General features: G+C 42.4%; 1 protein-coding gene across 2 annotated transcripts in view; it reads right to left on the bottom strand.

Moving 5' to 3' along the window:
* Positions 1-18,659, bottom strand: part of LOC141131918 (transcriptional regulator QRICH1-like) — an 87,239-nt gene that overhangs the window by 49,601 nt on the left and 18,979 nt on the right. For both annotated transcript variants that reach the window (XM_073619740.1, XM_073619739.1), the window contains exons 2-3: positions 13,198-13,302; positions 426-1,438 (exon numbers count right to left, since the gene is read on the bottom strand). In XM_073619740.1, coding sequence (XP_073475841.1) covers positions 426-1,430 — 1,005 coding nt within the window. In that variant the 5' untranslated portion in view covers positions 1,431-1,438; positions 13,198-13,302. The remainder of the gene's footprint in view (positions 1-425; positions 1,439-13,197; positions 13,303-18,659) is intronic.

Below are 18,659 nucleotides of genomic sequence, written 5' to 3' on the forward strand. Positions count from 1 at the left end.
ATGCATCAGCCTCACCATTACCTTCAATGCAGCAGTCTCGCCAATGCCATCAGTGCAAACTGATCGATGCCCATTTGCAGCCTAGAGGATACAGGGAGGGGGGCGGGACGAGCGCCGACAGATTAGGCCCAGGAGACAGGAGTTCCTATTACAGAGGCCGCCAAGTAAACAGAAGATTCTCACTGTATGTAACCTGACGGCGCTCGTCCCAGCCCCTTCCTGTCCCCTCTGAGGCAGCTAAAATTGAAGTATTGGCGTATAACACGCACGCGCTTTTTGCACCCGATTTTCATGGTGAAAAAGTGAGTGTTATACGCCAATAAATACAGTACATATTTATGATATAAAAAGATTTAGTCCAAGCAAAATAAACACATGATCATTTATTTCATCATCCCATCATCCTATATTTTATGGTTACCAACCTGCACTTGTTGATCCCAGTATTTTGAAGACTGATATACCCGTCCCCCTGTTTGTAAGGGTAATGGAATTTGAATATTCCCGTTCATGTTTAGTATTGACATAGGAAAACCAGATGTGCCAGCATTATGTGTCATTTTATCAGAGAGGTTCTTTTTCACTTCAAAGGTCTCTTTGCCTTCTTCTAATTTAATGCTGCTTGGATTCATTGGAATTTCTCCCATCTGTACTAATCCACAGTTATCCTGAGGTACAGAATTATTTATTAAAGTTTGAGACTCAGGGCAAGTAGCATGGGCAGAAAATATTGCCCATGACTCCACATTAGGTAACTGTCCAGCAGTCGATGAACTTGCAGGTACTAGTCCATACAACTGACTACTATCTACAGTTAACAGCTCTTGGCGAAGAGGAATGTAGGCTTGTTGCTGGCTCTGCACGGGCAATGCAAGAACTGCAGGAGCATTTTGTATGGATGTGTGATTAACAGTGTAGCCATCTTCAATTGGCAAATCAAATTTTCTTTTTTTTACTGGTTGAGACAATCCTGATGAACATGACCTCCTATCCTGTGAGGTTGATGAACCAACAATGCTAGCATTTTGTCCATCAGAAACAGGCTGTACATCAACCTGCTGCTGCAAAGTCTTATTTGTCTGGCCTTGCTGAACATCAATATTGTGGCTCTGTCGCAACTGTACATGGTGCATTGGGAGGTGATGCTGATCAAGAGGAATTCCAGGACTTACTGTAGGGTGCTGTAATGGGGATGCAATGGGCCTAGCAAGCTCCAACAAAGACCCTGCCACATCTGCACTGTCCATGTAGAAGAAATGGTTCCTTTGTTGATAGACAGAAATTGGAGAGTGTACAAACTGCTGCATTTCCTCAGCTCCCTTTCCATTGAGTGAATCTAAGAATTCCTTCATGCGGTGTGGGGGAATGGTCTGTGCTTTCATTCTCAAGTAATCTTCATATGGAATGGAGTTTTCTAAAGAATGGTTCATCGTTCCAGCTGGAGAAAAAATAGAAATCAGCATACAGAGAACACTGAGCAATTAACCATAACACAAAGCAAAATGTATTTATAAAAAAAAAGAAAACACACATGAAAGGCAAAGACTAACACACACACATTTTATATATATATATATATATATATATATATATATATATATATATATATATATATATATATATATATATATATATATATATATATACATACACACACATACACATACACACACACACACACACACACACATACGGTATTGTACGTACGTTTTGAGTAGTGCAAAAAAAATTTGCCCATAAACAGAAAAAACCTAATCAAATAAAAACGTGTTTTTAAATCCAAACCCCAGCCTTACCTTTAGTCTTGCACAGTTGTACAGGCTTCTCTACTGGTCTAAAGTTTCAAGCCAGATAGAGCCCGCCTCATTTTCTAAGCTGGAGAACACACAGCATCATCTAGCGCTTTCCTCCTCAACCTTACTATTTTACGGATTTAAGTCATGGAGGCTTAGCATTAAATGTGGGCGTTACCTAGGGCTACATGGGAAAGCAGCCTGCTTAGGAACCCCCACTCCTCCAGACTGTCATCCACCCATCAAGGCATTTTGATATTAGCATTTCTTCGAGAGCAAGCCCACTGCTTGCATCAGGACTGAGGAGTGTGATGAGTACTAAGACAAGATCCCATGATGTTTTCATGAAGCTACGTACAGTACCCTGCTGACTCCTTCCACCAGCCGCAATGCAAAGAGAAAAACATTAATTGGTTAAAAATAAAAAACGTATGCAATTAGAATCGGGAGGTTTTCTTTAAATATTTCAACAGCATGTTGGTGAAGGAGGAGTAAAAAAAAAGGCAGTAAAATACAGTTGGGGGGGGGGGTTTACTAAAACTGCATGGTGCAAAATTTGGTGCAGCTCTGCATAGAAATCAATCAGCTTCCAGGTTGTATTGTCAAAACTTAATTGAACAAGCTGAAGCTAGAAGTTGACTGGCTACCATGTACAGCTACACCAGTTTTAGTAAATTTGCCACTGTTTGTTTCAAAAAGAAAGTATTGATTTTAAAACCTTAATATCTGTGCAATCACGCACCACCAATGAATGAAACCTGTACTACTTGAATGGGTCTGACCTAGAATTTCGAATGATGGGCGCTAGATACCACTACGAGCGCCCAAATAGACGCTAACCTCAGTCGTTAACAAGATGGCGTCTTTGCAACAGAAGGCACTCCGTGTACCCCAATTTAGCAAGACTAACGCAGCAGCGTGCATTTCAACAGCATTTTGGGATTGATCCACCAGTGGCAAAGGACATTCCGCATTGGTATATACAAATTTGAAGAATCGGGGTGTTTATGGAAGCAGGGCAACTACGCATTTCAGAGGAAAACATGCAACAAATTCAAGAGGCATATCAGCAAAGCTCACACAAGTCCACTCTCATGCTAGCCAAGAACTTGCGATCCCTCAAACAACTGTTTGGCGTGTGTTAAGACAACATTTGCTTCTAAGGCCATACTGAACTGCAACTGGTGCAAGCTTTTTGTGTAAGTAACAGAAGAAAACATTTAGATTTCTGTCATATGGAGGACGACAGATTCTCACAACGTTTCAACTAAGGGGTAAAGTTTTGGGACACAATGTTCGCAAATGGGGACTTGAGAAGTCACAGGAACTTGTACAGCATGAGCGAGATTCACCAAAAATGTATGTGTTTAGTTACTGCTTAGTTTACAAAGATTTCTGGCCCTTGCTTTTTTGAGGGAAACACTGTTACGGGGCATTCCCTAAGTTAGTTGGTTTCTAAATTAAGCATTCCTCAACTTTGGATTCAACGAACAGGACCCCAAGACTTGTCATAACACTCTTGGCCCCCATGATCTCTAGACATTACACCCTGTGACATTCTTGTGGGGATATGTAAAACAACGTGTTTATGTTCCACCATTACCCGCTGACTTGGATGAGCTCAAAAAAAAAAAAAGAATCAGGGCTGCAGTAACGTCTGTGGAAGAAGATACGTTGGGGATGAAGGCACGTAGAACATTTTTCTAACATGGTGAGTGAAACTTGATGACTGACTTAATAGTTTGTCATTTGTTATGTAACTATAAACACATTTTCCATGAAGCCAGTACGATATTTGATCTGGTTTCATGGCTGTAGTAGCAATTCTCAAAGTTTTCTCAAGGTGCTCATCAAAAATTTGGGTCTAATTTTGCCCTTAGTGTGCTTTATTCTGAGAAATAGTTGACACAAATACAGGTACTACCGAAAAATGACGACATGAATAAGGCGTGATTGTGAGTGGGATATTTTTCTTTAAGGTCGGTTCACACTAGGACGACTTGTCAGGCGACTTAGCCGCCTGACAAGTAGCGTCCCGTTCTGTACAATGGAACCGTTGCGTTGCTCCGACTTATGAAAAGGTTCCTGTACTACTTTGGGGGCGACTTGAGGTGACTTGCATAGACTTCTATATAGAAGTCGTTTTGCAAGTCGCCGCCCCTGTCGTGTCCAGGTCGCCTGAGGCAGTCGCGCTGCAAGTCGCGCTGACTCAGTGTGAACCGGGGCTTAGGATAAAACTGCTAAAAATCCAGTAAAAGACTATCAATTTTTTCTTCAGCCTCAAGTATGCGCAAAATGTAAATGCATTTTTACAAAAAAAATACTAAAAAAAGAAAAATTAACATTTTTAAGTTTACGATATTGTGATGGGCTTTATTCATAGCCATCTTGGGCTGCAGGTTGGACCCCCCCCCCCCCCGCCTTAACAAGAAAGGGGGGAAATGTACACCTCAAGACCATAAGCTTGAATGCTAATTTGGCATTGAGAAATGGTGGGACAAGAAGCTGGTTTCCATTTACGAGTACCATAAGGGATGAAAAGTGAGTCAGTCTTTCTAACTGAACTACAGCAAGACAATGATGTAGAGCTGCACAATTAATCGTCAAGAATCGTGATTAATCAGCAAGAATCGTTATCGCGATCTTGACTAAAGTGTTTCACAATTCTTTCTATGCAAAGAATTCTCTCTGCTCTTCTGAAGCCACAGCCCTCAAAAGAAAGGAAGAGAAAAACCGGGCAGTCTGCCAAGAAACAAAACATTCAGCTGAACTTAGGTATAAACATTATAACAATTTGTCAATGGAATAGACTTCCTGTGTAAGTGAAAAAAGTTTAACCACTTAAACACTAAACCTTTTTCTGACATTTGTTGGTTTCAAGTTAAAATCTTTTTTTTTTGCTAGAAAATTACTTAGAACCCCCAAACATATAAATTTTTTTAGTAGACACCGTAGAGAATAAAATTGTGGCTGTTGCAATATTTTATGTCACACTGTGTTTGCGCAGCAGTCTTTCAAATGCAATTTTTTTGGAAAAAATTACTTTAATGAATTTAAAAAAAAAAAAAAAAAAAAATCTAACCAGTAGTTAGCCCTTTTTTTTTTTTTTTTTTTTGTATAATGTGAAAGATTTTACATTGCGAGAATCGTGAGAGAATCGTGATCTTTTAATTCTAAGCAAAAAAATTGTGATTCTCATTTTGGCCAGAATCGTGCAGCTCTACAATGATGTTAAAGTGGGGTTCCACCCTAAAAAAACAAAATTACATGAAAAATCCTAAAAAAAAAAAAAAATACAAAAAAACATTTGGATATTTTTTTTTTTACTTACCTCTAAATGCCTGTTGCTAGGGGGTCCCTCGTAGTCTGCCTCTTCCAGTGCCTGGGCTGGTGACATCACTTCCCCCTCGGCACAGGAAGGGCTCGGCTCTGCTCCCTCCCTCCTGTCAATCATCTGGGACCCATTACAGGTCCCAGGTGACTGAGCGGCCAATCACGGCGCGATGCGTCGCTCACGCATGCGCAGTGGGTGCCAGGCTGTAAAGCCACAGCCCGGCGCCCACAGTTGCAATGCCGGCACCGCTGAACGGAGGGGGAGACGAGCGGGGCTTCGATCCCCCGCATCGCTGGACCCTGGGACAGGTAAGTGTCCAATTAAAAGTCAGCAGCTGCAGTATTTGTAGCTGCTGACTTTTAATTTTTTTTTTGACTGGAACTCCTCTTTAATCTCCTTCTTATGTACTGGAGCCAAACAGAGGGGAGGAAACACAATGTCGTGGGTTAAGATGACATGCCAAAACCATCTTAGGATGGAAGGAGGCTCTAAGCCTCAATTTTACCTGGTCATTGTGTAATACTAGAGTAGGTTTTTTTACTGGTCAAAGAAGCCAGTTCAGACACATGCCTTGCAGAGGTGACAGCAACAAGGAAGAAAACCTTGTGAGCAAGCGTGGAAAGAGGAATATGGGTTTCAAAAGAGCAATTTTTGTTGCAAAAACCAAATTCAATTCCCACTGAGACACAGGGGAGCCACTTGAAAAAACACCCTGTTATAAAGGTCTTAATCAAGGAATGAGTGGCTAACTATCTTTGGAACAGGATCTCAAGATTTTAACTTTGAGTACTCAGGGTGAATTTTTGATCCTGGCCGGATTGTAAAAAAAAGTCAGAATTCCTCAAGATTACCTGTTCCCTCACCAGAAGGTCATCCAGATCTCCCACAATGGGGATACACTGGGAATGTAACAAGGTAAGACTTAGAAGCTTGGTTAAATACACAGGGTGTAGAAGACAGACCAAATGGCAGGGCCATCAACTGTAGTGCCCAGGACCCACAGCAAAATAAAGTAATCACTGATGTGCTGGATAAATTCGGGACATGCAAGTATGCATCTCTGATGTCTACAAAAGGACAAATGATGAAAGAAGGATATCATACACCGGTGCAATCAATGCAGATATTTTGGGACCGAATAAAAGATATTTAGGGTCTTAAGTTCCAAGATTGGGTGTATTCCTCTATTGGTTTTATAACGGTGAAAAAGGTTAGAGTAAAATCCTTGGAACCTTTTCAAACAACTGGAGGTGAAAACTTCTTGCCCCAGAAGAACCGCCAGAGTTGCTAATCTGAGCAGAGAGTTACACCAGAAGGTTGGAAAACAAGAAGTGAGGAGGGGCTTGGGAGCAGAATAGCCTGTTAAAACCACCTCTCATACCCAGGCCACTGCGTTGCTGTCCGTCCTGTCGGCAAAGGTCAACAGACACCCCCAAAGTGGGGGGACCCCTTCATTCTGAAGAGTACTTGTCTGCAGGTTTGGAGGTTTAGGGGCCCAGGGTTTTCAGTGCAGTAACTAATAAAACACGTCTCTGTCTCAGAGGAGGGGTTATTATTCTCAGCTTTTGCTGGGTAGATGAGAACTCTTACTCCCCTAAAATCCTTGATGGGGGGGTGGAATCCAAGGCAGCTCCAAAGAGATATTCACCCCTGAAGGCATGTGCAGTAAATGCTATCTACATGCCTGCAGCCCAATATTTCAGACCTATATGGGAGACATCCACTAAACATCTACACAGTACTGCAGGGCCGTCAGCATGAACTCTAAACACTCAACAAATAAAGGGTTAGTGTGGAGTAAAGCTGGATACTGTGCCACAAGTTTAGTCTATTACCCTAATGTTTGTCAGACAAATATCATGGTCATGGCAGGTTGCAATGTAGGGCCTGCCAGGGAAAAATAGGATTTTTATAACAGCTTACCTGTGAAATCCTTTTCTTGGAGTACATCATGGGACACAGAGCCTTAAGTAATTACTTAATGGTTATATATAGGCCACCTTCAGGTGATGGACACTGGTTATACCCAATCCAGGAAGTTCACTCCCTATATAATCCCTCCTCCTTCCAGGAGCACATCAGTTTTTGTACAGCAATATACTTAAATCTCAAAAAAGAGGGGGAGGGACCTCTGTGTCCCATGATTATAAAAATCCTATTTTTTTTATCGTACATTATGGGACACAGAGCCTTAAAGTGGAGTTCCACCCACTTTTACAACTCTTCAGCATCCCTCACTAACTGTGCACTGTAAACGAATTGGATTTTTTTTTTCTCAGCACTTACTGTATATCTGCTGTATTCATTTTTCACTTCCTCCTACCTGGCCGCGGCCCACCACATCATTTCCTGTTTGCAATGCCTTCTGGGAAGGGGCGGCAACTTCCACCTATTACACTGCTTGTCCTGCACTGAGCATGTGCGAGATCTGCAAGGATGAAATCCAGGAAGAAATACAGTCTGGCTTCAGATGCCCAGACTTAAGATGGCCACGGCCTGCTGTAAGTTTATAAAATAACAAACTACTGCTATAAACTAACTTTACTAGAATACATTAAGCTTGTGTATTATAGGGGTATTTTTATTTAAAAAGTATAATTTCGGCTGGAACACCACTAAGTAATTGCTTAATGTGACGTACCATAGCAATGCTACTTGAGGGGAGGGAGACACAACCCGGAGGGTACCCCCAGACTTGAGGACCTATACTGCTGCCTGCAGAACACTGCACCCGAAGGCGATATCCTCATACCTCCTTACATCCAGCTGATAAAATTTTGTGAATGTATGCACTGAAGACCAAGTTGCAGCCTTACAGATCTGAGCCATGGAGGCCTGATGACGCACTGCCCAAGAAGCACTAACCGCCCTGGTAGAGTGCGTCTTCACTTGAAACGGGGGAATCTTACCCCTTAAATCATGTTTGAATTATCACTTGCAGAATCCACTTAGCTACAGTGAATTTCAACGCTGCCTGTCCTTTCTTAGGACCCTCTGGCAGAATAAATAAGACATCAGTCTTACGAATCTGAGCAGTTGCCTTTAAATAGATTTTCACTGCTTTCACCACATTAAGACAATGTAGTGATCTTTCTTCCCTGGAATATGGTTTTAGAAAAAACGATGGCAGGACAATATCTTGGTTCAGGTGAAAACCTGAGACCACTTTTGGTAAAAAACCTGGACGAGGGCGCAACACCACTATGTCCTCGTGAAAAAATTAAATATTGCTCTTTACAAGAGCGAGCAGCAAATTCCGAAACCTTCCTTGCTAAGGATATAGCAACCAAAAATACCTACGACTGTTATGCCCTGTTCTCTTAACCTGGCTAGAGGTGAGGCCAGCACTTTTGTGAACACCCAGGGTGCTGCGGCTAGCCCAAAGGGCAGGGCTACAAACTAAAAATGCTGCTGTTCTAACTGGAACCGAAGAAAATTTTGGTGCGCAGGAAATATAGGGACATGCAGATATACATCCCTGATGTCGATTAAAGCCAGAAGTTCTCCTCCTAGAGGGATAGAAACTACTGACCTGATCATCTCCATGCGAAAGGAGTGGATTTTCAGAAACTGATTTCGATTTTTTTAGATCTAGAATGGGCCTGACATATCCATTTGGTACCATAAAAATATTTGAATAAAACCCCAGACCTTGCTCTTTTGTGGGGATCTGTATGATCACCCCTTGAGATATTAATTGGTCTAGTGCCTGAAACAGAGATTGTCCTTTCTCTGGATCTTTGGGAACGCTTGACCTCAGGAAGCGAGATGGTGGAAAGTCCCGAAATTCCAGCTTGTACCCCAGCGTTACCGTGGAGATGACCCATCTGTTCTGTATTTCCTCTTTCCAGACTTCTGAAAACTGCAGAAGTCTTCCCCGCACCTTGGTGAGGGGGTTGCCTTTTCATGATGAGGCTTTAGGATTCTGCTTTGCAGGTTTCCAACCCCAGGACTTCTTTTGAGCCTGAATCTGACCCTGAGGTTTTCCTCTAGAGTCTGACGGCGGAGGCCGTCGCCACTGCCTAGAGGCTGAAGCCCCTGGCGCAGGGAAAAGAGCCGTTTAAATGAAGGGAGTTTATACTTTCTTTCGACTGGCAAAAGAGTACTTTTCCCACTAGAAATTGTTTGGATATATTTGTCCAAGTCTTCTCCAAATAGTTGCTCTCCATGAAAAGGGAACCCAGTTAGGAGGTTTTTACATGGTGCTTCAGCTGACCAATTTTTTAACCACACGATTCTACGCATATGCAAAAAGCATAAGCGTAAGGCTGGACCGCCTGGTGAATAGAATCTGTAATGGCATCTATGACAAAGCATAATGCTTTTGGTAGCTCAGCCAATTCCCAAGCTTGTTGTGCAGTAATCTCTCTAAGGGCCTGTTTAAATTGGTCCTTTAGTGATTGACAGACGCCTATTGCAAAGACTGCAGGCTGAGTAACGGCACCTGCCTAGGAAAAAGTAGATTTTAACAGGGATTCCAACTTTTTATCTGTTGGATCCTTAAGCATTTGTGCATTGTCTACAGGACTAGTTAGGCCTTTATTCACACTGGAAATCTCAGCTTCAACTGCTGGTATTTTCCATTTTGTTGGGAGAATTTTCTCCTCCAGGGGATAGAGAATTGAAAATCTCTTACAAGGGAGAAAATGCTTATCCGGGTGATCCCATTCAGCAAAAATAAGCTGTTCCAGTAATGCATGTGCAGGCAACGCATGCAAAGGCTAAGAAGGTTTTAAAGGAACCCAAGGAAGAAACCGAGCTTTCTGTGTTAGGGGCAGCATGAAAGTGGAACGATCTCTGTAAGAGTTTGTATCGGCAATTTCTCAGATTGTGAGGCTGAAAAAGGTTCATCTACTATTGTTTCCTCCACAGAGGAATCATCAGTTTGTTTTTACTCCTCATCTGACTGAGGGTAACACTTTATCCTGAGCCCACTGTTCCCCTTGCAAAGGTTCTGAAGTGGGGGAGGGGAATCTAGCACGCTTCCTATCCATTAAAATGGAGAATGCGATTAAAGCCACTAATCTTTCTTCCAGACCCTGCAGGGTGGAGGAAGGGCATCTTCAGTCAGGGGCTTAGATGTGAGAAGCAGTTGCACCATCTGTTCCATAGTCCTAAGTAAAAACAAACAGATGCACTATACAATTGCACTTAATCGCTGAATATAATCATGACAATAAAGCTGCTATAAAGTTCAGCCTAGTGCTGGGGGGGGGGGGGGGGGAGTGTCCTTCCTGTAACAGGAATGCCAGTTTGCAACCCTCACGTGCCCCACAGCTCTTCTGTGTCCATGTGTTCTGACTGCTTGTTTCCTGCTCTTCAGCGAGGAGAGACTGTCCCAGCTGTGGATTTTTTTTCTGCCTGCAGTGTATCCTCGTGGATGTTCACAGCGCTGTGCCTAGGCCCTGCCCCCTCCGAAAAAAATACATTCTCTTTTATTATTAAAATGTTCCCTCGCTTGTGCGCTGCGTTTTCGGGTCTACAGACCCACCGGGGGGGGGGGCTGATGTCCCCCTAACCCTCCAGTCCCTTTAGGGTTGAAAAAGAAAACATTTGGCACATTTCTTTTACCTGAGAAAAAAATCCTCTTGCACACGCTGCTGCAGACACACACAGACTGAGTTTTACAGTGAAGACAACAGAGTAAGGTATGGGCATAGACTCCCTCTAGTGGAGAATTAAGGCATGACAACATTTTTTCCCTAATGGAAGAATACATAGGTGTTTTTAATACCCAAGTTCCTTCCCTTACCTTATCTCCGCCGCAGGATTTGCTGAATTAACAGACAATCCAACCTTCACCTATCACGGCGGGCTGCATTTAGCAACCCTTCAAGGACTGGGTCACTAGATATCAGGGTTCCAACTCCCTTTGACCGGTAAAGCACCCCACCAGGAAAGCTAGGTAATGTAGCAAGACCAAAGCCCTGGGTTCCTGGGGTCCAGCCCTACAAAGAGAGGCATTACAGGCAAAAACCTCGTGCTTCGGATATGATGTACCAACCTTTTAGGCCTCAATGGCACTTTGGATGGATCTGGTCTATGGAGGCTATTTAAAACCAGCATGGATCCCTCCTGGAGCTCCTCAGAGCACATCTTCACTCGTGACCAACACCTTAGACACTGGCGAAAAAGCTGATGTGCTTCTGGAAGGAGGAGGGTTTACATAGGGAGTGAACTTCCTGGATTGGGTATAACCAATGTCCATCACCTGAAGGTGGCCTATAACCATTAAGTAATTACTTAAGGCTCTGTGTCCCATGATGTACGATAAAGAAACAAGGTTTTGAAGAGTTTCTCCAGCTGTTCATCTATAGGATTCTTAAAGACTGGTACATCTACAGAGATCATATCAGCTTTATTAATCAGACACATTGCTGGGTCAGCAGCGGAACAATTCACTTCTGCATACAAAACATTTGGGGGAACAAAGTGGGCATGGGAAAAGTTCTAGTGGTCTTAGGGCCTTTCTTAGGGACTCCAGATCGGTAGCAGCGCTAAAAGAAGCTGCAGGCTGCACCTCCATCTTTAAAGTTGACCAGCTCTGCTTCAACAAGAGTGAAAATGGTCTCAGAGCCTGGGCGTTATGGTGCATGACTGACTCCTCAGGGACAACTTCATCTGGCAAAGATTTGAGACTTCTCATCAGATAGAAGTAGCAACTGAAATTGCAATTTGGCCCATAAAATCCTACATAATTGCAGTAAGAACTCAAGCATGGGATAAGATTCCAGGCATTCTATGTCAGGACCTGGAGAGGGCACACTGCAGGCCACCCCCGAAACCTTAATAGATCGTAAGCTGGAGAGACTCCATTTAACAGGACTGTTTCTTTTGTGTTTGGGATCAGACATGTTGCACCACAAACAACTTAGCTCAAATACAAGGTAAAAGTCTACAGCACTTACGAACCGACTGTGGTAGCCGTAGAAAGCTGCAAGGGCTAAATGAGATGAAACCGCATGTCTCTTGAGATAAGGAGCAGTGGTGGAAAGATGCCACCTCAAGACCATGGGGTGTGCCTATGCAACACTCCACCTATCACTCAATTCCTGTGTTTGCACCTTTTCTATGGAGATATATTAAAAAAAAAAAAAAAAAGTTAAAAATAAATTACTTCGAAAGTTTCTGATAAATTAAGTCGCTCTTGGTGCTCAGCCCACACAGCTTACTTTTTCATGAGTCTTCAAAGACTAGATCACAAAAAAGACCATGGTTCCGAATCTAGGAACCACTCTAACAGTACACAGAGGTTTGGAAAACATCACAAACGGAACCCAATGCCTAAAAGGTCCCAATCCAGGAAGACCCTGAAATTGTCCAATCCAGTGAAGTTCGGGTAAAAAAGTGGATGTAAACCCAATTCATGAAATTTGACCTAGACACATTTCTGTAGTGTTTTCTTATCACTCTCTAAAGCACCAAGTCCCCAGTGTTTCTGCTGTTTTGTTCTTCTGTTATCAGCATGATAACTTCTGACAAGTTCTCAGACAGGCGATAAAAGCAGCTGAAAATGTGAGTGTGGGAGGTTGCTATAAATAGATTAGGAGAGAGCTTTTCTTCTAACAGCACAGCTCTAAAAGGATCTTCCTTCTTCTGCCCATGTGGAGTGGGGAGGTGTGCCTTTCCTCCAATAAGCTGTCTCCCAGTGTAAGCCAAGCCTACACTCCCGCTGCTGAATGAGGAAGTGAAAATTCTAACCCGATGTAAAAATTCTAAAGAATAAAGCAAGTTGAAGACAGCAGATATACATGTAAAACTTAGGTAGGGAGACTGGTTTCATCTGAGGCTGTTCACTTCACTGGGTATATGTGAGGGTTTGCATCCACTTTAAAGCTATTGCAAAGGATACACCAATATGGAAAGCTACATAAGCCAGCAGCTGGTCACGGTTTTTTTTGTTGTTTTTTTTTGTTTTTTGTGTGTCAAAATCTTGCTATGTGTGGCAATATGACAAATGTCACTGGACCCTGTGTCCCTCAAAGAACAAGAAAGGAAGCATTATAGAAGTATTTGCTGCCTGTCCTAAATATAATTGACAAATTAAATATTTCTTAAAATTCATCATACCTTACTCTGACATTGATCATCAAGATAATCACTGTCCTCATGTCCACAATTATCAAGGAAGTCACCAGCTGAGAGATCACTTGGTTGGTTGTTAGAATTGTGATTCTAGAATAAAAGGAAAAATGTATATCATAAAAAAAAATCAACCTAACATAACTCAATGAAGTAGATTTATTTAAAAAGTGATTTTATTCGTCCCATGTTTTACAGTAAAAGACAATCTGTAAGTTCACACTATGAGTCTTAGAAATGGGCATATCATCAGCATCCTACGGCATGCTTTTAGTGAACTTGCACTTTGCCCTTCAGTTTTGCTGGATAGCATGCTTCTTCAACCTTTTTACCCACTCCCCCATTTAGCTGCCAGAGCCAGAGTGTGTAGATTAGAACTGGTCAGGGTCTGTGCGTGCATTAAGAAGATTCCCCTCTCTATTTGTCCTGTTTATCGTAATGGCCAAAAGTTAAAGTAAAAGAAAACCCCAAAATTTGGGTTGACTCCAGAACAGGAATAGGAGGAGAAATCTTCCAACAGGGACACTAGTTCGAGTGACACTCCAGGATTCCCTCACTTTACAGGAATTTCCTCTCACTTTCTGTGTTGACTATGGGACAGGAAGTGAAGGGAAATTTCAATAGGACACAGATGAATTTTTTTTTTTTTTTTTTGCTGACAGGGGTTAGTAACCTCCCTTATTTTACTTCTCCAAAAAGAAAAAAAAAATGCTTTGACTCTCGTTCTACTTCGAATACAAATTATTATTATACAGGAGATATATATATATATATATATATATAGATATATATATATAGATATCTATATATCTATATCTATATATATTCTCAGCCCTCTGAAGAGGCTTCCAGGGAGGGGCGAAATGTGTTAGCTGGAACTTCCGGTGGCGTCACATCCACTCTATGGAACACAAACCACGAGTATTGGAACACTGATTTGTTTTCTCTGCCTGTATAATCTATTTTTAAATGTGAGTGTAATGCTTACCGATTTCAACTACTTTTAACTTTGATAAAACGGATTTACACTATATACACCCTCTCATCTTCTCCATGTAAAACCTACCTGAGCCACTAAGGTGTTGAAAAACTAAATTATAATTTATATACACTAGCTTACATACCCTGGCAGAATTTATGATTTCTTGGCCATTTTTCAGAGAATATGAATGATGATACAAAAACTTTTTTCACTCATAGTGTTTGGCTGAAGTCATTTATTATCAGTCAACTGTGTTTACTCTTTAAATCATAATCACAACATAAACTACCCAAAGGCCCTGATCAAAAGTTTACATACTCTGGTGATTTCGGCCTGATAACATGCACACAAGTTGACACAAAGAGGTTTGAATAGCTATTAAAAAGGTAACCATCCTCACCTGTGTTCTGTTTGCTTGTAATTTGTGTGTGTGTATAAAAGGTCAATGCATATCTGAACTCCTGACAGACCCTTGCACCTTTCATCCAGTGCTGCACTGACATTTCTGGATTCTGAGTCATGGGGAAAGCAAAAGAATTGTCAAAGGATCCGCAGGAAAAGTTAGTTGAACTGTATAAAACAGGAAAGGGTTATAAAAAGACATCCAAGGAATTGAGAATGCCAATCAGCAGTGTTCTAACACTAATCAAGAAGTGGAAATGTGGGGTTCTGTTGAAACCAAACCACAGTCAGGTAGACCAACTAAAATTTCAGCCACAACTGCCAGGAAAATTGCTTGTGATGCAAAGAAAAACAAACAAATAGCTTCAGGTGAAATACAGGACTCTCTGAAAACATGTGGTGTGGCTGTTTCAAGATGCACAATAAAGGAGGCACTTGAAGAAAGATGAGCTGCATGGTCGAGTCGCGAGAAGAAAGCCATTGCTACGCAAATGCCACAAAGTATCCCGCTTACAATACGCCAAACAGCACAGAGACAAGCCTCAAACCTTCTGGCACAAAGTCATTTGGAGGGATGAGACCAAAATTGAGCTTTTTGGCCACAACCATAAACACTACATTTGGAGAGGAGTCAACAAGGCCTATGATGAACGATACACTATTCCTACTGTGAAACACGGAGGTGGATTGCTGATGTTTTGGGGATGTGTGAGCTACAAAGGTACAGGAAATTTGGTCAAAATTGATGGCAAGATGAATGCAGTATGTTGTTATCAATACTGGAGGAACATTTGCATTCATCTGCCAGGAAGCTGCGTATTGGACGTACTTGGACATTCCGACATGACAATGATCCAAAACACAAGGCCAAGTCGACTTGTCATTGGCTACAGCAGAATAAAGTGAAGTTTCTGGAGTGGCCATTTCACTCTCCTGACCTCAATATCATTGAGCCACTCTGGGGAGATCTCAAACGTGAAGTTCATGCAAGACAGCCCAAGAATTTACAGGAACTGGAGGCTTTTTGTCAAGAGGAATGGGCAGCTTTACCATCTGTGAAGATAAAGACTGAAAGAAAAGATGGAGGAGACCTCAGATGAGGGAACCCCGAGAGGTAAAGTGGCTACTAAGGCAGCAAAGGGCAATACTAGAGTCTGGTAAAAATATACAAAAGTTTATTTAATGTAAAGAATAAAACCATAGCTCAGAATTCTGAGAAATCGGGTTACATCTACACTGGTTATAGTTTATAAAGTCCCACACTGCTGAAATAGAGTGTGGTACACAGACAATGGACATACAGACATGTAAGAACAACTAACTAAACAAATAACAAAAAGGTCCAGATACCAAATTACCATACACACAGAGACCGTCAGCGGTAAATAACATTTAATGGATGTAGCTGAGAAAGGAATTCACAAATGAGGAATCCTGTTAAGGCGACCTATTGTGCTGCGTATGGCCCCCGGGGATATGGGAAAGCAGTGAATATAGCAAGCCTGCTATATGCTAGGTGGGAGGTATCTACTACTAGAGCTCCTGGTATGGGATCACAAGTTGTGGATCAATGCATAGAGCCTCGGAGTTCATATACTTTGGAGCTGCATACAGCTCCAACAGTCACACAGACATATAGATGTCAATAACTAGCAATGCCCGGAGGATTAAGCGAAACTGTTCAAAACCTGAAGGAATTACAAAAGGAAGGTAAGGATCTTTATGCGAGATTCCGCAAATGCGGATACTCGCATAAACAGATCCAGCATGCAAAACGCAGGGCCACTACACGAAGTAGGGAAAGTCTACTCTCTACAGATCCAATTGCTAAGACAGGAAAACAACCGGAACCTGGCCCTGTAAGACTAATAACTACTTACGGAGCCCAATGGGAAGCCGTACGTAAAGTCCTTGAAAAACACTGGGAAATATTAACTAACAATACAGGCCTTGCTACCATTGTTGGAAATTGTCCCAAGATGGTAGAGCGAAGAATCTCGGGGATATTTTGATACATTCCAAGTTCACTAAACAACCGAGCTCCACATGGCTGTCGGAATACCCCCAAAGTAAGGGGATGTACCCCTGCACAAAGTGCCAAATCTGCCCCTTTGTAGATAGGACTAGTATCTTTACGGATGCTTTTGGACAGAATCAGTTTGAAATCAGGGATCCAATAAACTGCTTGACAACAAGGGTAATCTATATGGTCACCTGCCCATGTCCAAGATGTACATTGGCAAAACCAAGAGGCCCCTAAAAGTTAGGATAGAATATCTATGAGATATTAAGAAAGAGAAGGAGAGACCCTGAAAAAGATCAGGAAAAACCAGTAGCGAAACATTTCGCCCAATTCCATGAAGGGAAAACAGATGGCCTAAAAAGTAAAGGGGATTTATATTCTCAAACTACCATCAAGGGGAGACGTACCCTACTAAAGAAAGAAAAGTGGTAGATATTCAAGTTGAAGTCTCTCATTCCCCAGGGCCTCAACACGGAAATGAATCTGCAGTCCTTACTCCAATCTTGACTTTACCCCTTATGAACATTTTCTCTCTCCCCCCGAACTCCTCGTTACATTCTATTCCTAATTTAGGTGCATGTATGTATGATGTTTTTCTCCTCTCTTCATTCTTCCCCCCTCATCCTTGCCCCTTTTTTCTCCTTTGTGGCTTCACTACCACACAACAGAAGATTAAAGGGTTTGGTGTGCGTTAGTGCCCTCCCCGTCCAGACGAAGCTATGCCACTTGTTGTTGCAAAACGCGTTGACATCATCACGGTGATGTGATGCCACCTAAACGATCCCCAATTCATCAGGCATTGGGAGAGCAGAAGCCTGACTGATGGCTAAAAGAGCTTACGGATCCCGCCTGGAACTATCGCGGCATACTCCGCAGTCACTGCATGAATCCACCGCTCGTGGCGGCTATGAAGCAGCAGTGTCTCTCTACTTTGCCATGGATGGCCTGAGACACATGGATTTCATGATTGCGGCCGTAAGAATGGAAGGTACTTGTATCATCAGCTACAGGATCTGGTAATGTAGGATCTCCTCTCTGCCTCAAGCCCTACTTCAGAACTGTTATGCACCTCTGCAATAGCCTATTTTTCTGCTTTCTTTGTTCATCTGCGAGACAAAAAGGAGGTTTGGGACTTTAAATGAAGCATGTACTTAGACGCAAAAACGCACTGTGGGTCTGTAAAGTGTTTTTTATTAACATATACTAAATACAGATAATGCAGGTATGGTAAGTAAAGCTATAACATAAGATGTAATATGTACACATAGTAACATAACATTAGGGATGGAGGCATTGGACTCACACGTCCTACACCTAATTTAAAGTCCCAACCTTTTTCCTGTGTATATTAATTCAGGGATGGAAGCATGCTACTATGGACAGCAAACTCTGATATATATTTTTTCACATCTGCAACTCATGATGTGCGAACATAGGATTACTTATCAGCAACATTTTGGCACCTTTGAGTGCTCTTTACACTACTACACACATGGCTGTTCACAGCTCAATTTCTTACATTCATTTTCTTACATTGCATTTTTGTGTTGATTGGCCGGTCATGTGGCGTTTACTGTGTTTCTTTATGTCCTGGGAGCTGCGACGCACACCATGGTCCTTCCCCTCCCCTCATGCCTCTGCAAGGTGATCGGGCGGACGTCCCGCTGTGCGTCAACGCCATGCCTCCAATGTCGTGCGGGTGACGTTAGTATTGACGACATCACGCCCACGCTCTGTGATCATCCATCAGCAATTTGTACAAGGGAGTCTTTTTAGTGCCAACTGCTGAGTGGTTATTCTGCTCAGGTTCCGGCGCCTCCTCCTCTACATACGCCAGCGTGACGTTGGCGGTATATACACCCCATAGGGTAAGCAAGCCTTCACTTTGGCCTGCTACCTCAGGGGTTTCACACACCAGTTGGGTTTTTCGTTTGCTGGTGTGGTTTTTACACAGCATCATGGTAGGCTTACTTTGGTTTTTGGTATCTACTCTGGTGGTCAGTTCCTTCCCATTTTCCACTCCCTTGTTCTCTTGTTTAATAA

This window comes from Aquarana catesbeiana, linkage group LG03, assembly GCF_042186555.1.
Source record: "Aquarana catesbeiana isolate 2022-GZ linkage group LG03, ASM4218655v1, whole genome shotgun sequence".
Taxonomy (NCBI): domain Eukaryota; kingdom Metazoa; phylum Chordata; class Amphibia; order Anura; family Ranidae; genus Aquarana; species Aquarana catesbeiana.